General features: G+C 41.1%; 2 protein-coding genes across 2 annotated transcripts; one reads left to right on the top strand and one right to left on the bottom strand.

The window, feature by feature from the left end:
- Window positions 1-8,840: 8,840 nt before the first annotated feature.
- dnajb11 (DnaJ heat shock protein family (Hsp40) member B11) lies at window positions 8,841-14,942 on the bottom strand. The gene is made up of 10 exons (XM_067604171.1): window positions 14,752-14,942; window positions 14,417-14,573; window positions 13,464-13,561; window positions 12,776-12,908; window positions 12,467-12,609; window positions 12,002-12,084; window positions 11,858-11,915; window positions 11,623-11,734; window positions 11,274-11,433; window positions 8,841-10,142 (listed from the first exon to the last, which is right to left on the bottom strand). The coding sequence occupies exons 1-10, from the start codon at window positions 14,823-14,825 to the stop codon at window positions 10,078-10,080; spliced, it is 1,083 nt and encodes a 360-aa protein (XP_067460272.1). The 5' UTR covers window positions 14,826-14,942; the 3' UTR covers window positions 8,841-10,077.
- Window positions 14,943-18,172: 3,230 nt separating this feature from the next.
- On the top strand, window positions 18,173-24,462 carry tbccd1 (TBCC domain containing 1). The gene is made up of 9 exons (XM_067604205.1): window positions 18,173-18,353; window positions 19,242-19,306; window positions 19,398-19,664; window positions 19,886-20,044; window positions 20,265-20,381; window positions 20,672-20,921; window positions 21,119-21,305; window positions 21,392-21,922; window positions 22,463-24,462. The coding sequence occupies exons 2-9, from the start codon at window positions 19,244-19,246 to the stop codon at window positions 22,674-22,676; spliced, it is 1,788 nt and encodes a 595-aa protein (XP_067460306.1). The 5' UTR covers window positions 18,173-18,353; window positions 19,242-19,243; the 3' UTR covers window positions 22,677-24,462.
- Window positions 24,463-24,771: the final 309 nt, after the last annotated feature.

The raw sequence follows: 24,771 nt of genomic DNA, 5'->3' as shown, positions 1-24,771 counted from the left end.
AATCATAAAGAAGGGTATACACCTATAATGGACAGAGAGCTGAGTCAAGCATGGAAAAAGTGGGGAAGTGATTTGACTCATATCACTTCCCCTAGATGGTCTGAAAGCAGTGGCAGTGGTAGCTCATTTGTAGTCACAAAGAGAGAACTACATATACTTTGTGATGCTTCAGAGAAGGGATAAGGTTCAGTGGCATATCTGAAAGTAGAGGGCAAAGATGGATATACCCATGTTTCCTTTATGATGGTTAGATCACATGTAGCCCTTGAAATCTCTCTCCATACCTTGTCTGGAGCTATCTGCAGCCCTAACAGGAACCCAGCTGGCTCAGTTGATTCAAACTGAGTTAATACTCCCTCTCCATCAGACAATTCTGTGGACAGACTCCACTGTAGTCCTGAATTGGCTCCAGTCAGAATCACGTTGATACAAAGTCTTTGTAACCAAAAGAATTGTAGAAATACTTGAACTTACCTTTGCTAGCCAATGGAGGTATTGTATGTAAAATCAAACCAAAATCCGGCAGATAATATTACAAGGGGCAAAACCATTCAGGAACTAATCACTCAAGACTGATGGCACAAGGGCCCATCATTCCTCTACCTGCCTGCTACCCAATAGCTTGCTACACCAGCTCCTGCCCAGGAGATTTCCTCTGAATTGAGAAAACCTATGTTCTGTGGTTTTACACAATGCCTGATCTCTGTTAATACAACACGTGGAAGGAAATGGTGGAATCCACAGATAAAAAAAATGAAAGAATCCCCTCAATTAACCACCATTGATCCCTCAAACATGATTTGAGCCAAAGCAGAGGCCCTTTTACTCTCACAGTCCCAGTGTGAGAGTTTCCCTTAGGAATTCCAGGCCGTGAAAGCTGGTAGTAGATAGAAACCTTAGATTCAGATGTAATTCACCTGATAGTTCTTGATCCCAAACATCCCACAACCTGCCTCCTGATTAAACATTATGATGAACAACTCCTTCATCCTGGACCAGAAAGGGTCTTTGCAGTCATCCACTGTACTTACTAGATTCTCTGTGGTAGGTAAGCTGTGAAGAAACATCTGTAGTCATATTATAAATGTAGGAAATGGCGTACAAAACCTGCCTATCCTAAGGTGGTGGACTTACCTCCCTGCAGGCTGTGACTATGGAAGCCTCCCTTTTGGTCAACAGGTGTTGAGTGCTTTGGTCCACTCAACATCAAGTTACGGAGAAGACAAGAGAAAAGGTGGGGAATTTTGTTTAAATGCATAACCACTCACTGCACTCATATAGAGGTACTCACCAGTCTTGATACTGACAGTTTTCTCATGTCCCTTTGCTGTTTCATTGCCTGTAGAGGGTAACCCTATGAGTTATAATCTGACTGTGGTACCAACTTTAAGGGAGGAGAAAGGGAGTTCAAAAAGGTATTCTCCACCCTCAATCCAAATCTAAAGGAACATTTAGAAAAACAACAAATAAATTTCTGCTTCAATCCACCAAATGCCCCTCATTTTAGTATTATATGGGAGAGAGGTAAGATCAAACAAGTCTGCCTTAAGGGTCATATTAGGGACTCAAATTCTAACTGAAGAAGTCTTAAACTCCAAACCATTGGATATGTATTTGTGGATGTAGCTGGTCCTGATCCTATAACCCTAAATCTCCTCCTCATGGGAAGGAGAGATGCCCCCCTCCCTCAAGGAGTATATGCAGGTACTGAGATCCTTGGTAGGAGACGATAGAGACACAGCCAGATATTGGCTGGCCTGTTTTGGTCCTGATTTATTAGGGACTATCTCCCCAACCTCCAAATCCTTCATAAAGGGCAGAAAGACAGCTGTAAAATGGATGAAGGAGCAGTGGTTATGAGCATGGACCCTCAACTGCCAAGGGGTTTGTGGCCTTTGGGAAAAAATAACTCAAGTGATGCCAAGCAAGGATGGAAGAGTTTGGACCATGGAAGTTACCATTAATTGTAAGCAATATGTTAGACCTGTGACCTGATTAGTAACCCTTGCCTATGGAAAACCTGTCAGCTGAGGACACCTATTTCAAATTAGCTTAAGATTTAATTTCAATTCAAATATTTAATATTTGAAGGGGTAGCTGTTCAAAAATCTCAAGCTTAAATGTCAATTCTGTGAGACCAGGGGTGGGTGGAGAGATTCACCTGTTAGTGTACAGGGGAGGAGTGTAGATAAGGGGAGGTTATATAAGGGCTGGGTGTGTTCTGTTCAAATCCTTTGTCTGAGACCATGCTGTGACACCAGTAAGTTTGTTTGAAATGACAATTTGTTTTAGATAATTTATTGTTTACATCCTTTGAGTTATGTATACATGCTACACATCCTAATTTAAAGTGGGTATCTGACAGATCATGATGTATTGTTTTGGAGCTGTTTGATATACCTACCTCTGAGTAAGGCAGAACTGTGTTGGCACCACCTACAGTATACTTACCTGTGAGATAAAGTTGAGACCTGTAAGTAAGGCAAACTGTTTAAATTTAAAGGAGAAAGTGGTTGTGTATTTGTTATCCTGTATTTACTTATATTTTCTGTAAATATGATCCTGATGAAGGCTTGAGAGATTCCTTCTTAACCTTAGTGGATGCATTAATAATGTAAGCTAACTTATGTACTTTTGTTTATTATTCCTAATTATGGTATACATGGCAATATATTGATTTCGCCCATATATTGAAATCACCCATTCATCCATTCCCCTCACTCAGTAAATGGTTAAATGGCTCTTGGATCCTTATGTTTAAATGTGCTCACTGGTTTGAGGATCTATGGTCCAGTCATCCTTATACTACCTAATCAGGCAATAATAATCTAATTTACATCACATGTCAAGTTTAGAATATGCAGTCTTTTTTCAAAAATCAAGTAGTATCTTCCTGATTTCTTTATAGTAACAAATTCCCTCTTTGTGTTTCAACTGACTGTGATTTCTTGCTGAGATGCAGTGGAGAGACAGTGAAACACAAAGGGAATTTGCTACTGAAAGACAGAAATGAATGAATGAATGCCAATTTGATTTGTCTGACTCAGGTTGCTGAAGGCTCATATTAGCTTCAGGTGAACTTTAGAATGCATTTTTGTGTGGAGCAAGGACTGCAGATTTCTTCCAATGGAATCACTTTAGGAAGGGATCCCTTCATTGCCAGTATGCACAGAAGGAACAATTATAGTGACCACAAACTATTACAATGTACGTGTGAGTGTTATTTGAGGACAGACTTAAAAAATGTGGACCTATTCTTTAAGCTTATTCTGGGACTGAGCTCTCATTTTGCATTAACCAGGTGCCTTAACCAGGTGCCAATCTTTAAACATTAAGGTTGGCACAGAATTTTAAGAGAAAAGAAGATAACCAAGCTCAGTGTGAAACTTGTCCTTGACCTAGCTACTTACCCCTATCATGCCTATAACACTGTTTTTCTGTAGTATTCCTATACGTTTTGTCTCATTTGTGTCCCCATCTTCTCAAGTCTCCTGCTCCTCTCTCTCTCTCTCTCTCTCTCTCTCTCTCTCTTTCTCTCTCTCTCTCTCTCTCTCTGTGTCTCTTCTCCTCCATGGCTGACTGCTTTGGTCCAGGCTCAGGAGGCAGAAGTGGCTGTGTATGCGGGCCCAGCCTAGGCCCGGCCTGCCCAGCGTCAGGCTAAGTGCCTCTGACAGCCCACCGCACAGTTATTAACTGTGATCCGCCACCACAGGGCCTGGGCAACCCCGCGCCGAGGGGAGGGTCCACCAGAGGGCTCTGCTCTAAACACAAAGACTGCTTTCACCTCGCTCTCAGTCTCCTTTGCACTCCACCATGTACCCTCCTAACCCCCCCGTGCACCCGCTAATACATATTTACATCATTTCATATACTGTGCATACAGTTTTTCTAATATGGCCCTATTCATGTGACTCTGGAGCTGCTGGGAAGCTGTTCGGCCAAACGCCCAAGCCCCTGACACTGATGGGCTGAATAAAAATGCTTTAGTAAAGGACAACTGTGAAGGTGGCTCTTTTATGAAGGATTACTGGAGGGCATATACATAAACAGACCGCTGTAACATACAGCCAAGGCATGTAAAGCACTGCCTCGCCGGCTTTCTGTTGCCTATGGAATGCTGTCCATAGACTTGTGGCTTTCATCCATATAGGTGGTCTGCAGCACTGTTTGTCCTGCACTCGCCCTCCAGTATCCCAGCCACCCCTTCTCTTCCTCAGGATGTGGGAGACCGGAGAGCCATCAGCTCCTTCAAACAACAACACAACACGGGTCATTAGATGACAAAATTGGGAGAGAAATAAATAAATGTTAGTGAGGGGGAGGACAGAGAAAGAGAGAGAGACAGACAGAAAAGGAGAGAGAGAGTGAGATCCATAATGACAGTTGACTATGTTTAGCCCCCAGAAAGGCATTGGGATAAACAGCAGCTCGTCCTAGCTAACAGGAGGGCTTTAAGTCGCTGAATTGAAAACCCCCAAAGCCACTTTTTCCTGCCCACATTGGCCATAATGAGAGCCCCACCATTCAATTGTTGAATAGTTGAGGCTTTTCCCTTTGAGGTGACTGGCTTTAATATAGAAACACGACATACACAGTGGAGCAATGGACGTCCCCAGCAGTGTTCAAAGCTGTGGCGGGATAAGGATACGGCTGACATGCATTATTCCTTACAAAAGCTGCCCTTTGTTTGCTTTATGCTCAGATCCCACAAATTGTAGGCTTTGTCCGTCAACATTTCTTATTTCGGGCAGAGTCCTTTTTTTCCCTCCTCGCCCCCCCTCTCTCTCCTGCTGTCCTCCCTGGCCTTGGTATGTGTTGATGCTTCACGACATTGATAACTACACACACACTGAACACAGTCAGATGACTTTTTTGTTGTCTGTTTTAATTCATCCTTGCCGCTGCTCTTTGGAAGCTTGTAGGGAAGGAGGTAACTTGTCACTCTGAGTCCTGTTCAGCTCAGAGATGTAAAATTCAACCCAGATTGTCAGAATTTCATGACGATGACACAGTCAATTAAGTATCTGGCCTTTCCCTCCCAGTTTTATGAATTTATGAATTTATTTGAATTTTACAGAATTAGATCAGAATTATATTCTTTTACTCAGCAGTGAAAAATCAACTGACAGTGTGAGTAGGGTGTGTGTTTTGGAAGATATGATTAATATGAGTCACATTTTGGATTTTGGAAGTTTTGTAGCAAAATCTCTAATCAATATGTATGATAATTAAGAAGAGTGGCTGGTTTCCAAAAATGGCTTCAAACTGCAAAGACGTTATCATAACAGGGGCATTAATACTTGTATAAGCTTTTATACTTACAAGCAGATTTTAAGCATTTTTCTTTTGTAGTAATAGTAATAGTCTGAAAGAATGGCAATATGTCAAAAGCGAGCTGAATCATTTTTTTGGGAAACGACTGTAACATTTTTATGTTCTGCTTTGAGTAATACTTCAGTGTCGTTTTGGGGCTGTTCTCTTTACAAACCCTGCGTCTGACAGGTCAGGCACCATTAACTGAGCACACTGCCATGTCAGAGCAGGTCATAACACCCGTTGGCGCCACTACACACAAACATACACACACACACACACACACATGCCAGATTGCCCAATTAGCCCTCCTTTAGCCTGTGCCTCTCTTAACCCTGCAGCTACGCTTAGAAGTCATTACACTCAGGGTCAAGTGTGATCCCTGTGCTTATCTGCATCAACAACTGGCAAGTGCAGGCACACACACACACACACACACACACATACTACACAGACGCATACTAACTACACAGACCTCTAGCGAGTCTTGTGGGTAATAAAAGGTGATTTAGGGAGGCATGTGACTGAAGAGGCAATGCTGCCCTCATGTGCTCTACAATTTGTAATTACAAGTGGTTAGAGGATATTATTTGTGGATGATTTGTAAATCCCCAACATAACTCTTATCTTCTCAGGACAAAATGTCTTAAAGAGGGTCATAAACAGAGGTACCGCATTTTACAGTATGCGCCCTTATCAGACATTTAGATCCTCAACGCAACTTATGTGAACTGAATAAACAGTGTGCTAACACATCTGCTTTGTCCAGGTGCAGAGAGAGAGAGATGTGCTTTTTCATGTAAACAATACATAAAACACTGGTGGGACACTGGTGTAGGTCTTTTTTTGAATTACAGCCCAAATTAAGTGAACTGAGTGATCCAGTTCATGCACAGGCTTTGACGTTGTGTGGTTTGGTGGCCTGAAAACGGTTGGATCTCACTGGTCCTATTAGGCAGTAATAGCTGCAGCATTCAACTGTGAGGTGAAACAGTGAGATGTTTTATCTGAGCAGGATCACAAAGCTTCTCTTCTCCTTTCTGAAGCCTCTTCAGTCTGAAAATGACTAAAGGATGTGTGGTGGGTTGAAGAGGAAACTCCCTTTACCGCAGCCCTGCTATCTCTGTGGGAGTTCATTATACACACACACACTGGCCACACACATACACATGGACAGACATGCATGCATACACACAAGAATACAGAGACATACTCATTCACAAGCACATATTGTATGCACAATGAGCACACATGCTGTATCCACACACACACACACACAGTCTCTGAAATGAACACTGTTGGGCAGATGTGCACACCATTCACCACACTATAAATTAACCATCATGAATATGTTTTTGTGGACATCCCCTGCCCCACCCATGCAGACAGACTCCCCGACAATCTTCCACCCACGGTCCCTCCACCCACAAGGTGTGGGTGTGTATGTCGGGGGGCCAGGAATAAAGTGACACAGCTGATGTCTACGACACTGAGCCACTTGTGTTCAAACGGCATCTGTGACAGTAAAACAGACAGTGAAGTAAAACCACACAGAGAGGTCACAGGATCAGCACATGACAAGGGTTGTCCTACTCACATGCACGCACGCACGCATGCACGCACATGTACCTATACACTTGTGTGGACTGACAGAATGCAGATCGCTAAATGCTCCTCTATTTTCACCAGCTATAGTGCTATCTAGTCTGTTTACTTTTTGTTTCTGTGCAGGTAGTGTACAGTGGGTTTATCAGAGCTCTGTAATGTGAAAAGGAGTCACTCATAGTCCAGAGGATTGTGACCCAACTCTGCAGTTCCCCCTTACGGAGTGTTTAGTGTCTTTCGGCTCATTTCACCTTTATGGTCTCAGTTCACTCTCACCGCTCTCATCAGGCAGCTGTTTTCACTATTAAACTTCTAATAAACACACTTTATGCTACCAGCAGACAGACAAAACACTACGCTTGTTCTCACTTTTAAGATCTAAAAATCAAATTGATCCACACAGTCATACATCTTTAATCAAGCTTTTCACCTTGATAGGTTCACAATTTTTCAATTCTGTCTCTAAAGAACAGTCAGCTGAAATGATTTTCTTTGTTTCTTTTTCTTTCTGTTTTTCTTTCCACAATCATTCCTCCTGGTAATACTGGCCATTAGAAGACCCCTTATAACGCACAACTGTACAATATCCACAGTCCTCCTGCTGTGCAAAAATGTATTTAAATGTTTATCTATATCAGAATGACTGTGTGGACACATTGTGGATTTTGTTCCCCATGACTTACATTAAAAGCACATTTGAAGGGGATCGTTTAACAGCCAGTATGAGCAGGAGGAATGATTACAGCAAGGAAAACCTCTTTCAGTGTTCATATGGGCACCTGATTGTTGTTTCAAGACAGACTTGAAAAATTGTGAACCTATCCTTTAAAAGATTCCCCTCAAATGCATTTACAATGTAAGTGATTTTGTGCAAAAATGATATTTAAAGTTTTGAAGCTTCCATGAGGCTTCAGCAGTCTGAGTTAGTCATATCAAGTGGATATCTGCCACATTTACAGTCTTTTTAGCATCAAATTCCCTCTTTGTGTTTCCTCAGTGTTTTGCTGTTGAGCTGTGGTGGAAGTACAGTAACAAAAAGAGGCATTAAAAAGACTGTAACGTTGAAAGATATCTACTTGATTTGACTCATTAGGACGACTGAAGCTTCATATTAGCTTTAGATAAAATTTTAAATACATTTTTGCACAGAGGGAGGACTGTGGATTTTGTCTCCCATCACTTACATTTTATGTGCATTAGTGATGGATCTTTTATTGGTGCATATGAAGAAGAAAAATGATTACTGAAACTGAACTGATGATTTTTGACAAAACTATTTCAAAGTTCATTTGGGCACCTGACTCTTTTTAAGAAAGACTTGAAAAATTGTGAACCTGTCCTTTGAAGATAGAATGATCAATCAATATCCCTGATAGAGCTGCTCTAACACCAATCAAACATCGGGGCTTTTAATGTTGTTGTTGTTGTTGTTGTTGTAATTGGCTAAAATCATACATACATCCACTGATTACAAATAATTCAATTTACATTCTATTTATTAAACGATAAATTGAAAATAATTTGTTTTTACAAATCCATAGCCTATAATTTGCAAATTACCATGACTCAGGTAATGACATTCAATTTAAAAACAAATCTGTTCCCCAAAACCAACGAATCTGGGAAAATTGTCCACATATGGAGTCACAAAATTCAGATTACCAGAGTAATTTCTACTTATAAAAGGTAAGAAGGCCAAACATCCTTCTGATAACCTTTTATGTAAGAAACATGATGTACGTGGTGCAGCCCTTTCTCCATGACTACATGCAAATCCAAGGACAGAAAGTCCTTCAGCCTCTCACACAACACTCCTTCACTCCCTGCAGCTTCAGCCTTCCTTGCAGACCAGGGTTACTACTTATGGGCATTACCCAGGACTCTGATGTCATCTACTGGTGACTTTGGGGTATGACATCTCATCACAAATTGTAGAAATCTTTATTCATAATGTCAGTCAAAAGTACATTATCCCCTAGCACACTCAGTAAAAATGGCCAAATAATTCACATTTAAGGCCATGACACTCATAAAAATTAGGAGGCAGCCTTGCAGTCGATAGTAAAAACACAGAGAAAGGGAGTCCTAAAACCACATTAAGAAAAATTTTTAAACCACGAGAAACAAAAATGCGAAGGTGAGTTCTTGCAAACCAAGCAGCCTCCAGTCAAGAAGAGCAATACCCAGCAGGCATGCTGAAACCTCAAAGTCCCTTTGATAAAGATGAGACCGGCCCAGAAGGAGAGGGGGTGCAGACAGTGTCAGATGGGTGTAAAAACAAACCGTGGCACAGGAAGAAGTGCAAATCGCCATTCCTCCAAAATAATAAAATTTCACTGTTTAATTAAAGAGGTCAACTCTTACCACAGTGAACCTGGAGGTTGTGTGAAGCAGACAGTCAATCCTATCACAACGTGTCAAATGCAAACAGACAAGTAAGAGCCAACATAAATTAGGAAAAACACAACAAACGGATGAGCTTTGTTCTTTCCTATTTACAAAGTATTATTGAACAGGAATCTGACCAGAACAAAAACCATGTCATCGTTCAAGAGATGAAGCTGCTTGTCTTACATTCATTAAAAATAATGAAGGGGGAAAAAAAGGGACCAAATGGAGAAACTTCTGGTCTTGCACAGGTTGGTGGAAGTTGTTCAAAAGTTCTTCAGATGTCCAGTTTGTCAGTAGCTCGTCTCTCAGCAGATGTAGTGAGCTGTAACAGAGTGTCTTCTCCAGAGTGGTAAAGTGGTTGTCACATTAGTAGACAGTGTTTGATCCTACCACTTCACTTTGAAGCAAATAAGAGATTTTCTTTTCTTTTTTTTAAATAAACAAAGGCCTTATTACAATGGAAAGTAGGGACCAAAAAAAAAAAAAAAAACCCCACAGCTGAGACATGGCATCCTTTCCATTTAGAGTCTTGAAATAAAACATCAGCAATTGTGCTACTGTGGGCAAAACAAAGAACATTAAAAAGTAAAAACTAATTGGACTCAAGCCATCCTGAGTGAGAACAATCTGAAAAAAATAAATACACCCTGGCCAGAATTACAGATCACACTTCTGTTGATTGAAGGTGTCTCTGTGTGTGTATGTGTGTGTGTGTATATATGTGTTTGTGTGACAGATAACTAAGTCCAGGCTGTGCGTGTTGGTGTGTTAGTATCCTTGTAGTCCGTTGTAAACCTTCTGTACAGAGCCCTGTTTCAGAAGACTCCGAATACCTGCAAGAACAGAAGGATCTTTATTAATGACGCATTAAAACGATACAGTTTGAAATATCAGATAGTTACAGAAATGTTCCATGATTCTGGTTGCTGAACCATTTCTCACAAATATTCTGCAACGAGGACGTCTCAACTTAAAAGAACAAATAGCGTTTATGACAAGTAATGTGGGGGAGAAAATGATCACATCACAGTTCTCATGTATAAATTAAGGTAACTATATATACTGCAACAGCATTGTATTTAAATGACTAAAAAGTTTACTTTGAGAAAAAGATTAACTTTGCAAGATCATTTGTAATGCGGTACTCCAGCGATTTAGCATTGCACTTCTATAAAGCTGATGCAGCAGAGGCAGAGATATCCTGACTTTCAGTCCCTAGTATGGGTTAAACTCACAAACATTTCCCGTATTACAACTAATAGCATCACTTTATTAGACTTTCCCTGCCACATAAATGACCATGTCATGACTCCACACCCCCAGTATGTAACAAAGGCACTCCTTAATAAAATCTGTTGCCTCCAAGGCCAAACAGACAACAGGGATAACATGGTCAGGTGTTACCGCTGGGAAATAATCAGAAAATAATGTTTTATTGATCTGATTCACCGGCTTTATCACTACCACCGCTCCCTCTCTTCATTCACTCTCTAGCTTACACAACCACAGCTGCTCTCTCGCTCGCTCACTGGTGCTCTCAGCTCTCTCTCTCTCTCTTTTTTTATCTTTTTAAAAATGAGTCAGGAAGCCGACAGCAAAGCCTAACTTTACTTTTAACAATATCAAGCGAAGACAAATGTCCTCCCCTCCTCCTACTAACGTCTTTGTATTCCCTCATGACAGAGTTGTACAGCTCTGATCAGTCTGATCACTATGCGCTACTTCTATTCAAATAAAGGGTGGACTGGCATTTTCACCGCACCGCGTGATTTGTTCTGAATACAGCCTTATTTTCTAAACTCAACAAAGCTCCTCCAGAACCACAGAAGACATCATACAACTGTTTTCAGAGACTAAAAACTGTTCTTCCCATGACTGTCCATGAAGTTCCCCTTTAAGGTAAATTGTAAAGTAACTTTTCCCAATCCTGTCAGGATCACATCAACACCATTGCCCATTCTCACCATCTTTCTGCTGCTCATCCAGCTGTGTCTGAGGAAACTCCACATCGAAGGTGATGATGAGGGATCCACGGATATTGATGTTGTCAAAGTTCGGCAGGCCCTCTCCTTTCTTCCACATCCGAGCACCAGGCTTGGTGACCTTGTCTCTCACTATATGGACCTGTCAGGCAAAGACAAATGCAACCTGTCAATTTCACTTAAACTGCCACATTCAATCACATAATCCTCTTTTCTTGATAATATGGAACTTTACACCGTCTTTAAAGTCTGACTTCTGAAACAGTCACAGCGGATTAAAAGAAATAAAAGCTCCATATTAGGCTAGCTTTGTAAAAAGTATGTAGGGAACCTTGTGTCCGTCCAAATGCGCAATATCCATCTCAAAGCCGACCAGTGCCTCCACCAGGGAGATGGTGACGTTGGTGTACAGGTCATCTCCTCTGCGTTCAAACACAGGATGTCTAAAAAGAAAAGAGTCCCCATAACACGTTACTGTATGTGATTAATCTAATATTTAGCAATATCAGTGTTATGTTGCACAGACACACAGTAGAGGTTTCAAAGTAAATAAAGCTCATTCATACTTCAACACTTTGATGCGGAAACGCAGATCTCCAGGCTCGCCATCGATGTGAGGTTCCCCTGTGGTCGCAAATAAGACGTTAAGCACAGGTAATATAAAAAAAACAAAACAAAAATAGTTTATATTAAGCTTTATGTAAGCTTACCTTCTCCAATGAAAGGGTATTCCATCTCATCTCTCACTCCCTGTTCAATTTCTACCTCCAAAGTTCTCTCTTCATTTACAAGCCTGTGTTTAAGAGCACATAACAGGAAACATGTGTTGTTATATTATGCTTGTGCAGCTTCTTTCCTAAAAGATTATTACAGCTCTGATATAAACAGGTGATCCTAAATTGCTACACTTGAGTCAGAACACCATAAACACATTTAAAAACCTATATAAATGTGAAAAGACTCTCCTCCAATGACCTAATGTGTCCAGATTCAAGATGTGACAGTTAAATATTTCTGATGTTATGTTGTTAGAAAATGGCCACAAAAATACTTTGTGATTAGTTGGTAGGCTTCAGTTAGTAAATCGAGTTTTTATGACAATATCTCGGCTGTAATTCAATTTTAAATCATGATTCTCAGCTTTGATGAGGATGTATTGACAAGCTATGACTTACTTCACATTGGGACACTCATCGCAAACCATCTCTTGTGTCATCTGGAAGCGGCCAGGTCCGAGCTGCGTTGTCCTCATCTCCTGTCTGCAGTTGCACTTCCTCTTTCCAGGGGCTTCTTTGGCTACAGGCTTGTTACGTACAACCTGTGCAAAACAGCGGGATCAGCAAGTTTTGCAGGAACCAGTTTAATTTGATTTCTTAATGTGAAAGTATTTATATTCATTATATACATAAAAATTGAATTAGATATAATTTGTGGTAAAACGTGGGTAACGAGTGCAGCTTGTTAATTGAGAGAAATCTCTTCACCTCCACAAAGTTCCCAGAGTACACTTCTTCAAGTGTGACCTCCAAGTCTAGTATAATGTCATTTCCTCTGGGGATGTTCCTGTCCTGTTGCTGTCGGTTGCCTCCAAACATGAAACCAAAGTCGCCAAAGAAGCTACAGAGGAAGGAGAGAGTAAGAGTAGTAGTAGGTGATGGTTGTAGTAGCAGCCTCAGCAGCAATCTCTCATTAGAAGCATAAATATAGGCAAACAAACAGTTTAATCTGCTGTGATTTGATCCTATTAGACCACTTTTTGGTATATTTAGTAACATTATATCTCCTATTTATAGGAGCAGACATGTGGTAACAGCAAAAACTCATTGCCAGTATATTTCATAACCATATTTTTTGTCTGTAAAAAATATCCTCGAATCACAAGTTACGTGTAGAAATTGTTGGAAACAAACACTGATGATAAATTTTTTAAATATCATTTCTCAAATCAGGTATTCGCCTCCATTGTATGGCTGTAGTGGCAGAAATCTCAGAGATGGATATCTAGAAAAAGGCCTGGGCGAATAAATCAAAACTGCATATATAAAATAACAAGGATTTTTTTGAAATTTGAGTGAACTGATCATTTAAATTATAATAGCTGTTTGGCTGTACAGTTAAGAATCCCATTGCTTTTTAATCCTTTATAAAACCATATGAGCTAATGTAACAAACCTGGAGAAGATATCGTTGTGTGAGCTGTGGTGACCCTCTTTGAGTCCATCTTCACCGTATGCGTCATACTGTTTCCTTTTCTCCTCATCTGAGAGAACCTACAAATAAAAGCCTGTCAGTCACTGAACAGCCAAATTCTGAAGTGTTTTTTTTTTTACCTGCATTTCTTACAGCGTGTGGAACCAATAAAATAAACACATTTTCAATACAATGCAATCTCCAATATATCAGTATCACAAAACACAACCTCATATACACATGACTGATCACTATGATTTCCAAGTGTGATATGAACATTACAAGGCACTCTTACACGAAATGATCATATACACAATATCAAAATATTCATCTTACAGTTTGCACAAGAAAGGTCAAAAAACAAACAAACTCTGAGCTAGGGGGAGTTAAAGTTCATATAAAGATTTTAAACAAAAAACAGGTATTCATAGTTTTACAGACTTTGGATTAGAGGAAAATCGAATTGAATCAATGTACTGTTTGACCTCCTTTGTGAAAACCAGGAAGTTGGTGTTTTTACTAGCAAATTTGCTTTCATGAATATGACATTTAGCCAATAGGATTTGTAATATATAGCTGGAAATGCTATCTAGCGTTATCTTCTAGTAGGAAACACCTGCACAGCTGATATGAACCCACTCCCTCTCATCCACGTCTGATCTTCCTGGCTGCCAAACGTGCTGCGTAACAGCCAATCAGATGCAGCCACACGGTCTAGTTGACCAATCACGGAGGCCGTGCCGTTTCCAACAACAAGAACCGAATAGCTAGCGCACAAAAGACTTCTGTAACGACGCTTCGGGCGCTTCCGCACATAGTCACATATTTCAATACAAAATCTGCAACACGGTTTGCCGACAGCTATGTAAAAATAAGCGATCACTTGCGTCAAAATGAGTTTATCTCCTGCTGCACACAACAACAGCTGGACCCACCTCATAAGCTGCTCCCAAATCTGCAAATTTGTCTTGAGCTTTTGGGTCGTCCTGGTTTCTGTCGGGGTGCAGCTGGAGAGCGAGCTTTCTGTAGGCCTTTTTGATGTCCCTGATGGATGCACTCTTGCTCACACCCAAGATCTTGTAGAAATCTCGCCTTCAGGAAAGATAACGCAGACGTTATTGACGACACAGAGGTACGCATGGTAAGAGCAATGTGTCCGATCCACACATGGAGAGCGGATCTGGACCAATCACAGAGGAACATGTGTACCAGCTGGCGATGCTGTTTCACCGCTGCGTGTGTGCGTACGCTCCCACCGCTAAACACTTACCCCGCAAGCACCACCGTGATCACATAAAGAAGCAGGCAGCACACCGTGCAGAGATTCATCCCTTTGGCAGCCATATATCCCTCTATTTCCTAAAGAAGGGCCCGAAAAAGAACAGCCGGCTTCTGAAGGTTGGATCCTGCTGCCAGTCACAAGCCTTCTTCCTCCTGTCAGAGAAATCCCTCCCACTGGATGTCGGCAGATCCGCCCCTTGGACAAAACCCCGCCTTCCATTAAAGAAATACCTCCCATCCTACTTTTGAGTAGTGGTTTGCTGCTAAAAGTGGGACATCTATGATTTAATGTAACTCCAGCAGAAAAAGCGTATTTTTATTTCCTTTCTGAATTCATACCTTTCAACATTGGGCTTTGAAAATAAGGGACACCCCTATGGAATCAAATATGGGTCATTAATATTTTGAGCTTGTGAAATGGTTTGTGAATGTGTAAAAATGTTTTGTAGCTGTAAAAATATTTTGTGCATGTGTGAAAAAGTTTTGTGCACACAGATATAATTTGTACATGTGTAAAAAGTTTTCGTAGCTCTAGAAATATTTTGTGTATGAGTAATTAAAATTTGTGCAGGGATATTTCCTACAGGGAGGTTTCACAAAATCTGAGAGACAAACACTGTGTATGTGACACTGAAGTTACAAGCAGGGCTTAATTTATAAATCATGAGGTCACGGAATGCCATTTTTTTTTTCCAAGATGGTAAAGTCATGACACTCCCTACTCTGATTGGCTAGTAATTGTTGCTGTCGTTGGTTGGGTTGGTTGGGTTGGTTAGGTTTAGGCATGAGGAATGAGATTGGTTAGGGTTAGATTAACAATATCAGGGTAAGCCAGTCAGAGGCAGAGTAGGGCAGGTCATGATGTCGCCATCCTGGGAAAAAAACATTTCTTACAGTAATCGCATGCCAAAATATTTAGACACCAAAAAACATTAAACCAGAACAGTGGCATACCGTCAGCCACTTTTCAATCTCGGCGCTACTGTTAAACCACTTGCCAGGATACACTGCATCTACTGGGCCTTGTATTCCCCTATTCCTTAGCCTCATTAAACATCATCATCATCATGCTCATCATCAACCTCCTAATCAATCATTAACATTACACAGCAGAGAATAGTAATAAAAAACTTATGCTTACTTCTCTGTTTATTTGTCTAAAACAGCCCACAAAACGTATTTAGCCGTATTAGTTGTCAGAAAACAATTATTTGCTATGTAGAGTAATGGCGTCCTTACCAGTGAATGAAGTCATACTTCTTCTGTGTGTGCTGTTATCTGAGCTTGTCCGTTCTTTGTTTTGGTAGCCGCACCAGCCGTGTGTACCTGTTAGTGCATGTGAGTGCATGTGAGTGTGCATGTTAGTGCGTGTGAGTCATGGATGTATTACATCCATGGTGTGAGTCCCTCCGTGTCCTCCATGTCCATTTCCAAGATGGCGGCCACATCACGAATTTACTCAAATTACAATTAAATAGTACACTAAAATATGTTTCTTAAGGCATTTGAGGCAGAATCTTGATCCATGATCAGCTCTGCCTAGTTTGACAGTTTGATCTGAGTTTCATGAGTTGTCAGCTTTCTTTTTTTTTTCTCCAACTTTTTTGATTAAACGACACACACATTTGTTTTGGTCTGAGATGTCTGTACTATAGTGCGACATCTAGTGGCTGAATGTCATGTATTGCAACTTTAAGTTACTTTACCCCTGTGCCACTGTGCTAGCATCACTGCTACTACCAATGCTTTTTCTACCGAAATGACTTTGGCCTGGGTCCAAATGACCTGCTGGTTTGATGAAATTCAATAAATCTGAATCTGTCTTTTTGACATTTTTCCAGTTTCCTGACTTTCCTCCTTGTTGCAGAGTTTCAAATCTCAGTAACATTAGCTCATGCACTTCAAGCGTCACTGCATGACCTGAGTCATTGACATCTCTCTCTCTTTTTTAATCACATTTAAAATGCATCCGAAATAGGCAAACAAGTGAAGTAAACTTCAATGGGAAATAAAAGAATGATGGAACAAATTTATTTTTTTCTACCTCTTGCAGGTACATTGTTCTGACAGCAGATGGTACTGGTCCCATTTAGCAGAATTTATCATGAACCCAGACAACTGTTACACAGTAATCCTTGAACAGACAGACCTTGACATCACTTGAAATTTCTGCAGAAAGTGTTACCCTGAGCAACAATATTCCTACATCAATCGAAAATCTATGAAATCTTCTATAAATATTTGATGAATACATCTGACCTCTCTGCTTGCTTTAAAAACTTCTGCTAGTAAGTTGAATTATGAAAAAAGTGTCCTCCTTACAATGAATTACAACTCCTTTACTCTGACTTTGACGTTAAATTTATTGTACTCAAAAGTTCTGAGGATCAGCACTTTGAGGAGAAAATATAACTAAATTATCTGCATACAAAATATGATTCTAAGCGTTAGTGAGACTACAAGCATTCAGTTGTTCACTCAAGTCATCCACATACCAGGTGAATAAGAATTCAAATAATATCCCACCCTGCCTAACTCTGTTACTTACATGAGGAGAGAAACATTTTCATCCATCCAGGTTTAAATGCTTTGTTTTTTAACCCATACTATTTACTACAAAAAATAACTTGTGAAACTGTGCATAATCAATATAGATAAATATACTCAGGCCTTTACTGCCTGCTCTGCTGTAATGTCAGAGCAAAAAGGATCGGGTTAATTAGTTCAATAAAAAAAGGTGATGATTGGTCAAATACCTGACTCCGAGTAAAATGGCCTGCTGGATAGATCTCTGTGAGCGCCCCTGCATTATGACGATGAAAAGACAAAGAGGACATCAATTCAGAACTTGCATGAAGGTTTATTAACAAAATTCATTATTCATTATAAAATTCATTATAATCTGCTTGATAATGTAAAATACTTACAAATTTCATTGTTTGTGTACAACAATTCAACAATGTAGTGAAATTCATTGACAATTTACATAATCATAATATGCATTATGCGCATCATTTTTCCACCCTACACACCTCGTTATCACATTTTTCGCAGTGTTAGCTGACTGAACGACCGTCGTGACTTGTCAAAAAGAAGAAGCAGAAGACAAGATGCTGCTTGTTGCATGTATGCTGCCACCTGCTGGACAGGTGTAGGTATAGCAGGGCTTTGCTGGTATAATGTATAAGTCTATGGATCTTAACGAAACAACTTGATCGGACCATTTAGGATCTTGTATAACTGTTGAAAAAAAATTAAAAAGGGGACTACGGGAAATTACGAAACAGGGGTAGATGGGATGAAAATACGGGAGACACGTCTGTCTTAAATAGACTCACAGTGCAGGCTAAAGCACGCCCCCGAGAGCTGCGCACTCCCGAGTGCTGCGCGCAACAGATGTCCGCTCGGGAGCGTGTGGAGTGGAGGCAGGAGGGCGCCAAATAGGAAGAGCTGCCTCTAACAATAACAAACCACATAAACGGGACTCTTATCCCATCTTCATCTTCACTTATGAGTGACTTGACCCGTCGACCCCTCTCGCACAGAGACGGAACAACGCGCTGCCTGCACGAGGACAGAAGCTGAAACGAAGTAAGAGCTATAGTTGTCTAACTTTGGTCTCCTTTCATTCGCAACAATGCTAGCTGGCGATAGCGACTGTATGTCAACGCTGGTGAAGTTAACTTGGAGAAAAAACATCAGTTTAGTCTTTCCTCGGCTGTCAAACGGCATTTTTAAACGTTCTGTCACAACAAAGTCAGTTTTGCACATTTACCTGCTATCCAACAGGGCTTCATTTTAGCAACTTGATTAGCTAGCTTACAAAACTAAAGTTATAATGCAGTGTCAGGTGTTGATGACAATAGCAGCCTGGTTGTCAGTTGTCATGGGAGCATCACAGCGTCATGGAGGCATTACAGGGCATCTTTGCCACCGTGTTAAATAAACGACATGTTTCAAGACTCATTTACAAACGAGTTTTCGTTATCATTATGTTCTAGCAGTGGTATGGTCAGCCTGACTGCAGTTAATTATTGAGAAAGACTGGTACTCAGCTCTCACCTCAGTAGTCAAGTCAACAAAAATGTATTTGTATAGCCCAATATCACAATCACAAATTTGCCTCAGGGGGCTTCACAATCTGTACAGCAATAAAACATCCTCTGTCCTTGAACCCTCGACTAGAATATAACACAAATTACAGAAATACTGCATGGACAAACAGGATGACAATATTATAATGGATTTATAATATATATGAAGAATGTGATCAAGAGGATGCTGAGCAGTTTCCAGGTGCCGCCAAATGGAATCAAATCTCCAAATGTAGAGTTTATGATTATAATGCAATATCTGCAGTGTTATGTGATGCAAAAGATGCACCTTAAGTAGGGTTATCAGTGTCAAGTTGTATTGTACTTGCTAACACTGGTCTCTTAAATTGTAAAATTAGTTTCCACATCTTGCGTTTCTCTTCAGATATGGAGGCAGACCATGTAAGCATATGGCCGCGTATGGAACCCTTCCTACTGGGTGCCCTGCAGGTGAATATGCTCTGCTCACTTATTTAATGTTTTGATATCTTCCAGTGGATGAAAATGTTGTAAAATAACTAAGCATCTCATGCCATCATAGGTGGCCCCCTCTTCCAAGCTCAGCCTGCACTATCTTCGAAAGATGGCGATCTACGTGAGAACCCGGGATGGTTGCTTCCCTGTTTTGGGCTGGCCCATGTGGAGGCATATTGCATGTGGAAAGCTACAGCTTCCAGAAGACCTCGCTTGGCTCTACTTTGAGACTTTTGACCTTCTCATTGGCCACAAACCTGAGGAGAGGTTGGAGTGGGCAGAGTGTCTTTCTCAGTGCACTTCCAAAAGCGAGCTGGACCAACAAAGGAACAAGGTGGGGAAAAAAGATATGGGTGGAGTACAGTTTAGTAAAAGAGAACGTGTGCAAATGGCTCAATTTACCTAAGAATGTAACACTATCTTATTGTTAACCTTTTTGTACTCTTTCATGAGGGTGTGCCTCTCATGCATATTGTTGTGTTTTGCCCCAGGCAGATGCTTAAATGAGAGTGGGAACTACACATTGATATGCACCCCTTGTTTCTTTTTCTCCAGTTGTCTGTGGACACACTGCAGTTCCTCCTCTTCCTCCACATCCAGCAGATCAACCGTGTGTCTCTGCGCACCTCTCTGATCGGTGAAGAGTGGCCCAGTCATCGTACTCGCTCCCCCTCTCCATCAGACCGAGAGGCCAAGACCAGTTCCCAGAACAAGGTCACATCGCTTACATGTCGTAGTGAATGAATCTTATCGACTGGAGAGATGATGGCATCATTACATGTTTATGAACACTTATTTTGTCATTCTAAGAACTTCCTTTTTTCCAGTACAAACCATTTACATAATCTAGTTTGTTGCACAAATGTTACTGTCAACTCCCAGCCCTTTGTGATGTGCATCTCATACTCCTTTTTGTTCTGGTTTGGTTGAGCAGAACTGGGATGACCAGGCCCACTTGTCATTTGTGCAGAGCCATCTAGCTGAGATTTTGGAGCTGCTGGTGGAGCCAGGCCAGCTGTCAAACTCTGGACAGGCCCTGCGCGACTTCCAGGTCTGTGGACAGTCAACACATATCCTATTTAGTTTACAACAACAAATTTAAAAATGTAATGTATATGTGGTGTTTTTCATTACAAATGAGTTCCCTAGTCAGAATAAAGAAAACTTTGACATCTAATTTCCAGTGCCACAAAAGCAAGGCACATAGGAAAGTTTTTTAGTCAGGTTTCATCATCAATCATATGTCCTTTGTAGAATTTAGCCTGAAATGAATGTCTATGAGAAATGACGTTCAAATATTATGATGCATTATAGCTGACTTTGCAGTTGTGTTTTTGCCAGATACCCCTGGAGGCTGTGCGGAGCTTGGGCCTGCTCTTGGAGGGCTCAGTTTGCCATGGCAGAGTTGTTCAGCCTGTCCATAGGCTGCTGACCAAAGGCCCCCTCCAGACACCAGCTGGCTATTCCGCACTCAACCGCTCCTTCCCCCTGCACAAGCTACTTTCCTGTCTCCAACACAGCCTCACACTCAACCCTTTTGGGATAACCGCCTGCTTGCGCTCAGGAAAGAAACTAGCCTGGGCCCAACAAGGTATCCTCAAAGCTATTCAGCAGCCATTTCAGATAGTGCAAGCATTGTTTCTGAGGGGAAAGTATTAAAACTCAGGAAGGTTGTATAGTGGGAGTGTTTGTAAAGTGCTTCTTCCCAGTTCCATTACTCCTTTTCTACCCGACTACATCGCCTGCATTTCTTTGACAGTCCTCCGGTTCTCTGTTTGTGAATTCTAGTGGAGGGGGCCATGAAAAGAGCCAACATAGCCCGGAACACACATATGGCTCCACCTGGCAGTAAGATGGTACTAATGTCCCAGGTCTTCAAACAGACCCTGGCTAAAACCTCAGACAAGCTGACTGCTGCCAACATCAAAATCCACAGATGCTCAGATGCCTTCATATACCTGCTCTCACCCCTCAGGTAAGTTGAGTTTCTATTCATAGAGGTTATATTAAGGACTTTTTGGGACTCATCTATCATGGTTTCTGTTGTGTATTCTCCTCCAGATCAGTCAGCGTGGACAAATGCAGAGACAGCACGGTGGTTCTGGGTCCTGTTGAGACCAGCGTCCACATCCACAGCTGCCAGAACGTGCGGGTAGTGTGTGTGGCAGGCAGGATCGCTGTCGGAGCATCCTCGCGTTGCACTATCCACGCCTTGACGCCCACCCGCCCTGTGCTGCTACCTGGAAACACGGACATTACCCTGGGGCCTTTTCACACTTTCTACCCTTCCTTGGAGGATCATATGGCTAGTGTGGGGCTGGCTGTAGTCCCCAACGCCTGGGATCAGCCCTTGCTTCTGGGGACTGAGGGCCTCGTCAACCTGTCACTCAACACGTCGTCCAACCCAGACCCTGCTTGCTACCGTCTTCTGCCCCCAGCTGAGTTTCACACTCTGGTTGTGCCTTTCCAGATGGAGGGAGACACATGTGAGGTGCCGGGGGGATTGCCTCCTCCATATCAGGCAGCACTTGATGAAAAGCAGAAGAGGATACAGAACTGGCAGAGGACTGTGATGGAGGCCCGGCTGAACAAGTGAGTGGCAAACCAGTCCCTCCTAACACCATCATTAAAAGTGTTGACGTTTGATAGAAAATTTAACAGCACTTGCATACTTTGTAATCTATTGTACACATATGCAGTTTCAAACAAATCCTCACCCACTGATTTAAAAAAAAAAATCTTGATAGTTTTGGTGTGTCATTGTGTGAAAATCAGTTTTTATTCCATCATCCAGCATGCACTTTTAATCAGTGGAAAGTTATAATGGAACAGTCATTCCAAAAATCAATAAGAATGTGAGTTAGCCACTCAGCGGGTGAGATATTATGGAGTTCAGTAGTGACATTGTGTAGCCTGCTCGAGGGGCTCTACACTGTACCTGACCCTGACAGCACAGGAAATGGTACAACAGGGAAATCATCAGGCGTGCATAAGGGAAAAGTCTTTGACTTTGATATTTCAGTATTTTAAAACTAGTCGCTCATTCACATATTCAATCTCTCTCTTGTTCAGTAGTCAATCTCTTTTTTTTTTCCTATTGTAACCAATTCCTCATTTGTGTTTTCTCTCAAGGGAGCAGAAGCGTCAGTTCCAGGAGTTGGTGGAGGTCAAGTTCCATGAGTGGCTTCTGGAGACGGGGCACAGGCAGGAACTTGACAGCCTTATCCCACCCACGATAGCCCCTACAAAGGCCTCTGATGGGCCTGCAATGGACACGCCCCGAGTTAATGAAAACAAATACATTAGGACTGGACAGGCAGTGGGACAGTCACCTATGGCTTGTTGAATTGTTGGGTTTTTCTTGTTTGGGGCTTTGACGGCAGGATAATTGTGCCTGTAAATTAAGGTAGCATGACACTACGCACAGTCTGGATCTACTTGGTCTTTTTGAGCTTCTGTAAGTTCTTACAAACTGAGGAAGATATTTACTGCAAGTGTTATTATTTGTTTGTGGTTATTTACAAGTTATTCTAGCAAGCCTGGAGCTACCAATGCAACTTTGATCAAGCTTTGCCCCACTCATTCTTCAGTAGAAGGCTGGTACGGGCTGCTTTACATTCTCTTCTTAAGAAAAGGCAGCTACGTCCTTAACGTGTTTAAGCCAAGGAGGGAGTGGATTGGCATGTTGTAAGACAACATCCCAAGCACTGCTCTTCTGATGGGAGGTGTAAGAAAAACATGGGTGTAGCATCTGTCAAGTCATCACAAGTTTACAAGAGGACATTTTGAATAAGTTTAGATCTGGGTTACTGCATGCTGTCATTTTTGCAGTCACTGGAGCCAGACAATCTAAATTATGTCAAAAAAAAAGGGCAAAGCTGAGGAGGGAATACAGAAAGCACCATGATTGACTGTGATAGGCTGAGAAATCTCAGTCAGACAGACGTCCTAAAACATGTTCTCAAGGCATTAATAGCTCCTTAATGTATAATAATTCAAGATAAATCTGCATGACGAGACAGTTTGGCAATTACAATGAACAACTCAGTGTTCTGGGGTAAAAAAGTGAAAAAAGTGTAAGGTGATTGCCAGCATTTCTTCCCGAACTATGCCCAAGTGTGTAGACTACATGCTACTGTCTGTATAAAAAATACAACAAAAAACTACGCTGCTATACTATGCTGTGCTGTTTTTTGTTGAGAAAAAAGTATATATATTTTCACTAAGGGAAGTTGGCATTTGCTGGAGAATGTAGATGCTAAATAAATTTGGCGCTTTGGGTATGAAAGACAAGTTAGTGCATCTAGTTACTAGTATTTTTCAGTGTTATTGAGTATAAAAATAGAAACAAGGTTGTAAACAGTTTTTTTTTCTATTTAGAAAGGAAGATATATTAATATAATTTATTGCAGGTACAAGTGATTGCACAATCTAAAACTTGATTTTTAGGTCATTTTTTACCTTTATTCAACATGTGAAGGTGCAGAGAGGCAGGAAAGAGGAGTAGACAGATGAAGTTCAACAAAGGTCTGTGGATGTTGCAGTTATATGGTATGTGTGTTAAACTGCAGGCTACACTACCGTCCAAAACTAAATTTTAAGTATGTAGAGGGTGAGTCAACAGTGAATAACATAGATACTTGTAGCTGCACTGCTCTCTATGGGCTGAATCTTTCATGCCTGTCGAATTTCTTGCCACACCCAATTGTGACACATATACAGTAGGTGTTTTCACCAACTGTCAAAGACAAATGTCTGCTCTGACATCAATGACTTGGATGTGACCACAAAAACAACATGAATGACAGCAGCACCTGTGATTTTGTGCAGATTTATCCTTAATTTTTCAGTACAACAGAAACAGCTGACTCTGCCCATCTGGGCTATTTTTTAACTTGACATGGTTAGTTTGCAGAATTGCTGCCAAATGTGCATCAATCTTAAATGCATATTTTTGTATGAATATGTATATTTTAGTATTACAGTGAGATTATTTGTCATAAATCTGCATTGCCTCCAGAACCAGCTTTTAGCATTTGATACCTCCAAGTGTACTTTAGGCTATTAGCTTCCTGTTTCCACATTTCCACTCATTACAGCATGCTAAATATTGGCACACAGAATACACCACACATTACTTACAACAGAGCAGCTGCATGTGTCTTCAAGGCAACATCCTATTAGATATGGGAAGTTAAGGAAAGGTGGACTTGATAAAAATGTACTGTTAAATGTTTCATATTGGAGAATATTACTGTATAGTTTTCATAATGCTGGAGTGTCTCGTAATTTTCAAGATGTGATTACACTGTAAAAAGCCTTAATGCTGTTACTTCTCAAATGTACCCTTTGATTTGAACACAGCTGCCACTATGCAGTTTCTGTATAAAGAGCACTATGGTTTTGATTGTAAAAAGTAAAATAAAAATGAATAAAGACTT

The sequence above is a fragment of the Thunnus thynnus genome, chromosome 11 (genome assembly GCF_963924715.1).
Source record: "Thunnus thynnus chromosome 11, fThuThy2.1, whole genome shotgun sequence".
NCBI lineage: Eukaryota > Metazoa > Chordata > Actinopteri > Scombriformes > Scombridae > Thunnus > Thunnus thynnus.
This window is presented reverse-complemented; position numbering and strand designations above follow the sequence as displayed.

What these genes read in the sequence shown, in the direction of transcription:
- dnajb11 (XM_067604171.1), bottom strand. Translation starts at nt 14,825, where the DNA reads ATGGCTGCCAAAGGGATGAATCTCTGCACGGTGTGCTGCCTGCTTCTT. An exon ending in ATCACGGTGGTGCTTGCGGG is followed by an intron (nt 14,574 to 14,751) that starts GTAAGTGTTTAG and finishes TCTTTCCTGAAG; the next exon opens with GCGAGATTTCTACAAGATCT. An exon ending in GATGAGTGTCCCAATGTGAA is followed by an intron (nt 12,085 to 12,466) that starts GTAAGTCATAGC and finishes TCTTAAACACAG; the next exon opens with GCTTGTAAATGAAGAGAGAA.
- tbccd1 (XM_067604205.1), top strand. Translation starts at nt 19,244, where the DNA reads ATGGAGGCAGACCATGTAAGCATATGGCCGCGTATGGAACCCTTCCTA. An exon ending in TCCTACTGGGTGCCCTGCAG is followed by an intron (nt 19,307 to 19,397) that starts GTGAATATGCTC and finishes ATGCCATCATAG; the next exon opens with GTGGCCCCCTCTTCCAAGCT. An exon ending in ATGGAGGCCCGGCTGAACAA is followed by an intron (nt 21,923 to 22,462) that starts GTGAGTGGCAAA and finishes TTTTCTCTCAAG; the next exon opens with GGAGCAGAAGCGTCAGTTCC.